At 45.4% G+C, this 11224-nt stretch overlaps 1 protein-coding gene across 1 annotated transcript; it reads right to left on the minus strand.

Annotated features, from left to right (window-relative positions):
• Positions 1 to 7528: 7528 nt before the first annotated feature.
• LOC117152689 (circumsporozoite protein-like) lies at positions 7529 to 9538 on the minus strand. The gene is made up of 2 exons (XM_033325352.1): positions 9488 to 9538; positions 7529 to 8716 (listed from the first exon to the last, which is right to left on the minus strand). The coding sequence occupies exon 2, from the start codon at positions 8655 to 8657 to the stop codon at positions 7896 to 7898; it is 762 nt and encodes a 253-aa protein (XP_033181243.1). The 5' UTR covers positions 8658 to 8716; positions 9488 to 9538; the 3' UTR covers positions 7529 to 7895.
• Between the last annotated feature and the right edge of the window lie 1686 nt (positions 9539 to 11224).

Below are 11224 nucleotides of genomic sequence, written 5' to 3' on the forward strand. Positions count from 1 at the left end.
AAAAACATGAAACGTCCTCGTCCCTCCCTGGGTGAAAGGCAGGGGTCCACCCTGGACAGGTCCCCAGTCCATCACAGGGCCACATAGAGACAAACAACCTCACACACTCACACTCACTCCTATGGGCAATTTAGAGTCACCAATCAACCTGACATACATGTTTTTGGACTGTACAGATGTGGACATTTATCCATCCATCCATCTTCTTCCATTAATCTGGGGCGGGGTCATGGGGGCAGTAGCCTAAGCAGGGATACCCCCCTGAGCCCCCCTAGGGTGACCGAGCTCCTCATCCTCTCCAAGGGAGCGCCCGGCCACCCTGCCAAGGAAGCTCATTTCAGCCGCTTGTATCTGAGATCGTGTCCTTTCAGAACCCTCAAACTCCCAGGCCTCTGGTAGATGACCTGAGATTGGGGAAGACACACACATAGGGGTGAGAAGGGGAACTTTTATTTAGATACATCAAAATACACAATTTATTAATAAATATATAGATACATATACAGTCAAGCCTGAAATTATTCATACCCCTGGCAAATTCTGACTTTTATCACTATTTGAACAATCAAACGCTTCCTATAATTGCTGACCAGCTGTTTGCATGTCTCCACTGGTATTTGTGCCCATTGATCTTTGGCGATGGGGTCCAGCTCTTTCAGGTTGGAGGGTCTCTTTGCCATCACCCCGATCTTTAGGTCCCTCCACAGATTCTCAGCTGGATTTAAGTCCGGACTCTGGCTGGGCCGCTGCAAAACGTTAATGTTTTTGTCCGCTAACCATTTCTTCACCACGTTTGCTGTGTGTTTTGGGTCGTTGTGCTGAAATGTCCACTGGTGCCCAAGTTTCTCTGCAGACTGCCTGATGTTGATGATGACGTTGATGTATTGCTCCTTTTTCAGGGTGTCGTTTACTGTGATTAGGTTCCCTGGTCCACCGGCTGAAAAACACCCCCAAAACATTAGGTTCCCACCACCATGTTTGACAGGGGGGTCGGTGTTCGTATGAAGGCCACATCACTGTGGCCAAACAGTTCAGTTTTTGTTTCATCTGACCATAAAACAGAAGATCAGACGTCTTCCTCTTTGTCCAGATGAGCGTTTGCAAAGGCCAAGGGCTTTGTGTGCCTTATCTGGAGAAGTGGTGTCCTCCTTGGTCTTCGTCCGTGGAACCCAGCGGTGTGCAGTGTCCGCTGGACTGTCTGCCTGGAGATGTTGCCACCAGCAGAGCCCAGATTCATCAGGATGGCCTTGGTGATGATCCTCGGATTCTTTTGTACCTCTCACTATCCTCCTGGCCAGCACAGGTGTCACTTTTGGCTTCCGGTCACGTCCTCTGAGATTTTCCACAGCGCAGAACGTCTTGTATTTTTTAATAAGACTTTGCACTGTAGCCACTGGATCTTCAGAACATTTAGATATGGTCTTATAGCCCTTTCCAGACTTGTGAGCAGCCGCAGGTCCTCAGTGAGCTCCTTTGTCTTAGCCATGACTGTCCACAAACCAGCAGCAGAGAGCTTCTGTTTTCCACCTGTTGAGCTGATTGACACAGCTGTTCCCAATGAATCCAGGTAACTAGGACGCTGTGGAACAGCTTGGACTATTTGGACTGGTATAGAACTTTGGACAGTTTGCAAAGGGTATGAATAATTTCGGGCTGGACTGTATGAGTCTATATATTTGTAAATAAATTGTGTGTTTTGATTTAACCCCGCCTGTGTGTGAGGTCCTCCTCCTCTTTGCTCTGCTGCTTAAATAAACGACGCGCTCCACACACAGCACCCTGAGCAGCGACGCCCAGACTAAGTGCGTCACTTCCTGCGGCCATCCACCAATGACAGTAAAGGTTGGCCCACGCATGCGCGTGCACATGGGCGGCAAATTGAAAACCCAAATGCAGTCGGACATGAAGCCTAAAATGAATCTTCCAGTCAGCGATGGTGGAAGATCAGCTGAGGACAGACGCTCAGTCCGGAATGTGTGGACACGCTCCTGTCCTGACCTGGCAACCCGCCGTCTTAATGAAAACTAACCCACGAACCGTTTACGCTGGAGTTCAGTCCAATAAAATAACTGATCACACTTGTAGTAATTATTTTAAACTGCGACAGATTCCGACCAAAACGAAAACCTGTTGTTTTCTGATTTATTTCTGAGGGTGACACGGGAGAGGGGTGAAGATCCAGACCCGTGTCACCCTCAGACCCGCATCAGTATCACGTATTTACAGTAAACACAGACTCTGTGGATCGAACTGCGTCAATATCGAGATAAACCAACAATATAACGTCAAACACGGTGACACGGTTCCTGACTATAGACATTAATGTGAACTCACGTACACACCGGGACACACGGGGAGACACTACGACCGCTCTCGATGCAGCAGCAGGAAAGTTCTGGACCCGAACGTGTCTGGACATATAACATACCTGACCCCGCCCACATCTGCCGCTATAAATAAATAAGGGTGAGGAACCAGGGGCCTCAGCACCCAGAGACACAGGAAACATGAGTCACATAAGTTCCTGCTCAGTTAGTCCTCTAAGTTTCTATTGAAGAAAGTGGGGTGGAAAAAAGACTTTCTTCTTCTTCTTTTAAGATAAGATGAGATAAGATAAGATCATTCTTTATTGTCTTTATTGATCCCACAGTGAGGTGCAAAGAATGAAAAATAAAAAGTGTGCAGAGATTAAACATTTTACAAATAAGAACACTGTCCATACTATGTCTAAAATAACCTGCACAAGATCAGCTAACATGAAAAACCTCTACGTGCACAGTTAGACTGACTGGTTGTATAATCTGACAGCGGTGGGAATGAAAGACCTGAGGTACCGCTCCTTCCTACATGGAGGGTCTACCAGTCTTCCACTGAGGGAGCTGCTCAGCTCCTCCACTGTCTGATGCAGTGGATGAGACGTATTGTCCTTGATGGATGTCAGCTTGGCCAACATCCTCCTCTAACCCATCACCTCCAGAGTCCAGTGGACGGCCCAGGACAGAACCGGCCCTCCTGAACAGCTTATTGAGTCTTTTCCTGTCCTGGTCTGTGCTGCCTGCTCCCCAGCAGACCACAGCGTAGTGGGTAGCAGAGGCCACCACAGTCATAAAACAGACACTCTTCTGTCACACATCACACCTGACACTTTCCTCCACCTGTTCCAACCTGCTGGCACACGTCTCTTCACTTCTTGTCCACACTCTCTGGACTGTCGACCCTAGGTCCTTAAAATCCTCCACCTTCTTCACCTCTGCTCCCTGTAACCTCACCGTTCTACTTGAGTCCCTCTCATTTACACACAGGAAAAATTAGTTTCAGTGATTGATTATTGATTATTGATTGTTATTGTTTCTTACTGTGTTCTTGGTTTTTCAGGTTCCACAGGTTTTCATTTACAGGTTGATTCACTAAGGCTCATGTGTTTTTCATCATCATATCTGATGTTTATGTTCTTCCTGACCCAGTACAGTCTGACACTAAGGGGCACAGGGTTCTCAAGGATGTTGGTGAGGAGGATCTGGGAGAAAGGTTCCTTAGGACCCCAGGTGTGAGGAAGGGACCTGTATAACAGAGCAGGCCCAGGATGGAGGGTTAATGGAGGGTCAATGAGAATATAGAGTTTTAGAATACAGCCTTATTAGGGAATCACTTTGTAGAACAACAGGGAAGAACAGACTCAATTATCTGATCATGTCAATGATCATTTGCATTTACTTTGCATGTCTGTATAAGTAGAGGCCTCAGCCTGATAGGAGCTGAGTGACTGGGGAACAACTGGGGAACACCTGAGGAACAACTGGGCAACAACTGGGGAACAACTGGGGAACAACTGGGGAACAGCTGGGGAACAACTGAGGAACAACTGGGGAACAGCTGGGGAACAACTGGGGAACAGCTGGGGAACAACTGAGGAACAACTGGGGAACAGCTGGGGAACAACTGGGGAACAGCTGGGGAACAGCTGGGGAACAGCTGGGCAACAACTGAGGAACAACTGGGGAACAGCTGGGGAACAACTTGGGAACAACTGGGGAACAGCTGGGGAACAACTGGGGAACAGCTGGGGAACAGCTGGGGAACAGCTGGGCTACAACTGGGGAACAACTGGGGAACAACTGGGGAACAGCTGTGGAACAACTGGGGAACAGCTGGGGAACACCTGGGGAACAGCTGGGCAACAACTGGGGAACAACTGGGCAACAGCTGGAGAACAGCTGGGCAACAGCTGGGGAACACCTGGGGAACAACTGGGGAAGACTCTGACTGACTGTTCTATTCTGTTCTGCTCCATTCTTGTAAGAAATATATCCTGAAAAAGACAGTCTGTCTGCTCTCTCTTTATTGATCATCCAACAGGTTTTGCCACGACAAAAGGTCCTTTCTAACCAGCTGTATGATATTGAAACCTGTGATTGTTCAGTCTGTTAGAAACATGTCGGCCTCAGAAATGGCAGATTTAAACAGGGGGGTGAAGGGCAGCTCGTCCATATGGGTAGATGTGGAAGGACCCATGAAAACGATTCATCCACTTATCATCATTGATCATGTTCCATTAGATTGTTTTGTTGATGTGGGCCTATTGTAAAAGGTCTTTATACCCAGTAGCCCCATCTCTCTTGCTGTCACCTGCTGATGGGCTGAGCCCCCTAAAGATGGAGTCCAGAAGTTAAAACCCAGGACAGGGTTAAACTCTTCAGTCATTCAACAAACTGTTCATTGAGAGTCGATTATGGATTTAGTTTAACGTAAAGTAAAACACATCATGTCCCTCTGGGCTTGGACCTTCATTTGTCTCCAATAAATACTGACTGTTATTTCTGTCTGTGTGGGTCTGCTCCAGCTTCTCAGGCTTCTTTAGCCTCCGAGGTTACTGTGTTATTCAGCTAAACAAAGATGCCCCTGAAGACACCCCTGGTGACACCCTGGTGACACCCTGGTGACACCCTGGTAGCTGCTGAGCACTAGTTAATAAAATAGAATTAAAAATGTCATTAACTCTTTAGCATCAGTTTACACTAAGGCCTATTCTGACAATATATAACTGAGCTGATAACACAGAGCATGTTGATGGGATTTTACTATTCAGGCTTTAAAAATCATAAGAACTCTGTGTAGTATGATACAGTTTGACTCATTATACAGTCATATACAACACATTTATGGGATTAAGGTTTCTGATGTAATGTGTGGGCTGTGTTTAGGGCAGGTTGTTGGGGATCAGTAAGAAGGGATGGTAAAGGTCCAGTAATATCCTGAAGGCTTTATATTCAATATATTCAGTTTAGCAGACACAGTCAAAGACTCAGTATTGACGGAACATGATAACGGTGCAACAATTCCCATATAAAACCCAATGAAATATACAACAGCAGTCACCAAAACCCTAAACATGGTCAAGAGAATTTTCTTACTGTGACAGAGTTTTGCAAACACTAAAGTTCTAGGCCCATGGACAATCCTGCTTAACCTTATTCTCCTCAGCAAATTTAGTCTGTTTTTCTAAGCTTATGTTGTTAACCTGTTAAGTGTTACCTTGGTTAGGACAAAGGGGGTACAGATGATGGATGGATGGATGGATGGATGGATGGATGGATGGATGGATGGATGGATGGATGGATGGATGGATGGGTGAGTTCTGTGCATAAACTGCACTGTTGTTTAAAATCGACACTTTCTCTTCAAACAGGTTTGATGTTTTTCCTTTACTTACCATTTGAACAGAAGAATTGTTCAACACATGGAAACTTACAGACTCAGTTATTGATGACAGGCTGTCCTCTGTCTCACTCTCAGTGATGTCTGTCTTTCACGCTTCTTTAACACTTAAAATTACTGTGTTATTCAGCTAAGGAAAGATACTTTCAAAAGCCCTTCGAAAGACCCCAGGGATCCTCCTAATAACACCAGTAATGCCCCCAATGACACCCCCACCAACACTTATGATGCTCCCAACAATACTGCTGATGGCGGCAATGACACCCCCAACAACCCTCCTGATGGTGGCAATGACACCCCCAACAACCTCCCTGATGGTGGCAATGACATCCCCAGCAACCCTCCTAATGACGGCAATGACATCCCTAACAAGCCTCCTGATGCACACAGCAATGCCCACTATAATCCCAATAATGCCCACTATACCCACAGTGACACCAGCAATGATCCCAGTGACATTGCCAGGGATATCGGCCACGTTTCCAGGGACAAATGCCACATTGCCAGGGACACCTGTGACGTTCCCAGGGATGTCTGTGACGTTCCCGGAGATGCCCACAATGCTGTCAATGGTCTCAGTAGTCATCTTTGAGATAACGGAGGCTTTGCAGGAGACCCAGAGCTCAGAGTGAGTGGTTACAGAGGAAGACAACCTTCTGTGGAGGCAGGAGATGTGAAACAAAACACAGTCAGTTGTCCTGATTTAGGAACAACCAGGTTTACAAGCAGATTTTATCTGAACACAAATCAGAAGTGAAAGCAAAGAGATGATGCTTGTCCAGCAAACACATCAGTTAAAAACCAAATCTACAACCAGGTTTTGTGTCCATTCAACAAGAAGTCAGTGTCTTGGTCCAGAGGTGGAGCCTAACAGGGGCACCAGAGCACGGTTCTTAAACCTTAGTCCCAAATGTTTTACTGCTCATCACATGTGATGTTTGATCAGCGTAGGCTACAGGTTCATGTTTGCATTGTCCTTAAAAGTTGAAATCTTTTACACTAAAAACATGAATTACTGAGTTAAATGTTATTAACGTCCAGAAAAACACGTGGCCTCTTGTTTTCACTGACAGCGTTGCTATGGTTACTGCGCATGCCTCTTCACTTGGACCGTACCAAGCCTGAACAGAGAGGGGGGTCCGTGTGGACCGGTTCGTTTTTAACCAGAATATAAACGTACAGAAAAGGATCTTTGGCTTCAAACTGTAAACTCAGACTTTCACAGTCTGAGCCAAATAAACGTTAATAAATCCACTTAGGAATCACAGATACAAAAACACTGGGCTGAGTTTTCTTCGGTAAGAAATGAATCCAGTCAGACTGGACTGTTCTAGTAAGAATAGAAATAAAGACTTTATGTTTCATACAGATAATAACAGCATCCACATTACTGAGTCACGTTAATGTCGCCAAACGACCATAGATAAATAATTATAATAACAACAATAACACACTAAACACCAAAGAAGAAGACGACAGAGTAGGAATTTAAATAGATCATAAATTAATAGATTACCTGAAAGAGCCGACACCTGCACAGGTAGACCTCAGTCAGTGGGAGATTTCTAAAAACCTAACGAAAGTGAAAGTGTTTACCTGTTTATCAACACTCAGGTGGAGGAGGGGGGGGGGGGCATCTTTATGAACAAGACCGTCCAGATGTTTAGTCATGTTGAGGATCATCTCATGAAAACTGTCTTTTAGTAACAGTGACTGAAAGTAAACAGTCAACACTTTTCTCTGAGTTGCAGAGTCATTTCCAAACTATACAGCCACATGTTTCTGTTGGAGGAACAGACTGAAAGACACTGGATATGTTTCAAAGTTTGTACTTTAATGTTTGTACTGGAAGACTTTGACAGCACTGTATCCCACAACAATTAAACATGACACATTTACAGGAAACACAGGAAACACCACCTGGCCACAGTTGTACAGTGCAGATTACAGTATCAGTATTACGTGCACTGCCATGTACATGCTGTCTGTTGGAAACTCTTCATTCGTTCAAGAAATCGTTCATCTAGAGTCAATTACAGATTTAGTTTAACATCAGTTTGAAGAAAAAAAAAATTGATTATGTCCCCCTGAGTTCTGATCTTCATTTGTGTCTCCAATACAGTAAATACAGACCCAATCAATAACAAGCTCTTTTGTTTTTCTCTCTGTGTGGATCTCCTTCAGTGACATTTATTTTTCAAGCAACTGAAGTTACTGTTTATTAAAAAAAAGATTTTAAAACACCAAATGATTGCAGCTTTGCCTCTTGCAGGTCTTCCAGCGATGGCTCCACGGGTGGCTCTAGCAACACCTCCAGCAAAACCTCCAGCAACACCTCCAGCATTGACTCCAGCAACACCTCCAGCAACGCCTCCAGCAGCGCCTCCAGCAACACCTCCAGTAACGCCTCCAGCAACACCTCCAGCAACGCCTCCAGCAGCGCCTCCAGCAACACCTCTAGTAACGACTCCAGCAACACCTCCAGCAACAATGCCCCCAGCAATGACTCCAGCAATGCCTTTAGCAATGCCTCTAGCAACACCTCCAGCAACAATGCCCACAGCATTGAATCCAGCTATGACTCCAGCAACGCCTCCAGCAACAATGCCCCCAGCACTGAATCCAGCAACGCCTCCAGCAACAATATCCCCAGCATTGAATCCAGCAATGACTCCAGCAACGCCTCCAGCAGCGCCTCCAGCAATGCCTCCAACAACAGTGCCCCCAGCACTGAATCCAGCAATGCCTCCAGCAACAGTGCCCCCAGCACTGAATCCAGCAATGGCTCCAGCAATGCCTCCAGCAATGCCTCTAGCAATGCCTCCAACTCTGTCCCCAGTGGACCTCCCAGCGAAGCTCCCAGTGATTTCCGCTCTGTGGCTTTCAGGGTTCTGAAGAACAGTGATGAGCTTTGTGTCCTTAGCATCCATCGTTGGAAACATCAGGGCTTTGCAGGAGGCACAGATGTCGTATATGAGGGGTTAGGTAGGAAGGCAAAATTCTGTGACAAAAGATATGAAACAAACCACATTAAGTTATTTTGCCTTATAAAAATTTAGTAAATTTACAATAAGATTTTTTCGAAGCACAAAATAGATACAGAGGGTGAACCTCATTTCCCAACAAACGTGATGTGTTCTGTTGTCTTACTATTGAAGAGGCATTATCAGTGTACATCAGTCCTATTTACAGTATATAGGTCAGTAGGAGCCTACTGAAGGCAACGAGAGTCAATAGCGATTAGCATTAGCAACTGATATAAAGGTACACTTTTGTTCGTTTTAATGCCTAACCCTAATCGAGATGTTTCAATGTTTAACTATAACCAAGTAGCTGTGCTTAAACTTAAGGACATAACCTACGTAACATTATGTAATGTACGTAATGACAACAATGAAGAAGTGCCAATCAAACAGGAACTCGCACAGACGTGCCTATTTTACAGCCTATTTTTAGATTTACTGTAAACTCAGACTTTCACAGTCTGAGCCAAATAAATGTTAATAAATCCACTTAGGAATCACAGATACAAAAACACTGGGCTGAGTTTTCTTCGGTAAGAAATGAATCCAGTCAGACTGGACTGTTCTAGTAAGAATAGAAATAAAGACTATGTTTCATACAGATAATAACAGCATCCACATTACTGAGTCACGTTAATGTCGCCAAACGACCATAGATAAATAATTATAATAACAACAATAACACACTAAACACCAAAGAAGAAGACGACAGAGTAGGAATTTAAATAGATCATAAATTAATAGATCACCTGAAAGAGCCGACACCTGCACAGGTAGACCTCAGTCAGTGGGAGATTTCTAAAAACCTAACGAAAGTGAAAGTGTTTACCTGTTTATCAACACTCAGGTGGAGGAGGGGGGGGGGGGGGGGGGCATCTTTATGAACAAGACCGTCCAGATGTTTAGTCATGTTGAGGATCATCTCATGAAAACTGTCTTTTAGTAACAGTGACTGAAAGTAAACAGTCAACACTTTTCTCTGAGTTGCAGAGTCATTTCCAAACTATACAGCCACATGTTTCTGTTGGAGGAACAGACTGAAAGACACTGGATATGTTTCAAAGTTTGTACTTTAATGTTTGTACTGGAAGACTTTGACAGCACTGTATCCCACAACAATTAAACATGACACATTTACAGGAAACACAGGAAACACCACCTGGCCACAGTTGTACAGTGCAGATTACAGCACCTGTTGCCTTTGTTGGTTTGGTGGGTTAGAATCAGCCAATCAGAGGCAGAGTGTGGGCGGGTTATACCAGACACAGGTGGAGCTCACCTTGATGAGCGGAACATCAGACTGTACTTCTGGAAGGACTCTAGGTGCTGTGGACTGGGACTGTTCTACTGGCACATTTCAAGAAAGAGACCAGAAAACATGGAGACGCGTAGAAACTTGAAACTTTATTAAAAATGCAAATCACTTTGATAAATGAAGGCAGGGTGACGTCTACACATGGTGCTACACAAAGCTGTTCAGAGTGCTTTACAGAACACAAAGGAACATAACAGAACATATGAATCTTCTTGTTTCTTTGTGCTGCCTCAGGTAAGGACGTGATGTTTTACGTGGCGGAGATGATCCCTAAACTAAAGACTCGCACCCAGAAGAGTGGAGGAGGAGACAGCAGCTCTCAGCAGGGAGAAGAAATAGAAATCCCAATAATCACAATAAATACAGACCCAATCAATGATGACACTCTTTCCTCTTTTTCTCCCTGTGTGGATCTCCTTCAGTGACATTTGTTTTTCAAGCAACAGAAGTTACTGTGTTAAACTTCTTCTTAAAACCTGAATGACAGTCCCAATGGGTCTGGCAATGTTTACGGTAATGCTTCTTTGAGTGGTGGCTCCAGCGATGGCTCCAGCGATGGCTCCAATGGTGGCTCCAATGGTGGCTCCAGCAATGGCCCCAGCGATGGCTCCAGCAATGGCTCCAATGGTGGCTCCAGTGATGGCTCTAGCAATGGCTCCAGTGATGGCTCCAGCAGTGGCTCCAATGGTGGATCCAATGGTGGCTCCAGCGATGGCTCCAGCGATGGCTACAGCAAGGGCTCCAAAGGTAGTTCCAGTAGTGGCTCCAGCGATGGCTCCAAAGGTGGCTCCAAAGATGGCTCCAACAGTGGCTCCAACCGTGGCTCCAGCAGTGGCTCCAGCGATGGCTCCAGCGATGACTCCAGTGGTGACTCCAGCAGTGACTCCAGCAATGACGCCTCCAGCTATGGCTCCATAGTTGTCCCCTGTGATGCCCCCAACGATGCCGCCAATGATTCCCCCAATGAAAATGCAGATGTCCCTAGTGTTGCACCCAGCATTGACCTTTGTGTAGCGTTCAGGAAACGTGAGGTACTTTGTGTCCTTAGCATCCATCATTGGAAACAGGAGGCCCAGATGTCGTATATGAGCGGCTTGGTAGAAAGACAAAGTTCTGTGAGAGATGTGAAACAAACCACATTAAGGTATTTTGCATTACAAAAAATAGCTTT

The sequence above is a fragment of the Mastacembelus armatus genome, chromosome 9, assembly GCF_900324485.2.
Source record: "Mastacembelus armatus chromosome 9, fMasArm1.2, whole genome shotgun sequence".
Lineage (NCBI taxonomy): Eukaryota > Metazoa > Chordata > Actinopteri > Synbranchiformes > Mastacembelidae > Mastacembelus > Mastacembelus armatus.

Excerpts from the sequence above, each read along its gene's own strand:
- LOC117152689 (XM_033325352.1), bottom strand. The coding sequence starts at position 8,657 with ATGTTTCCAACGATGGATGCTAAGGACACAAAGCTCATCACTGTTCTT.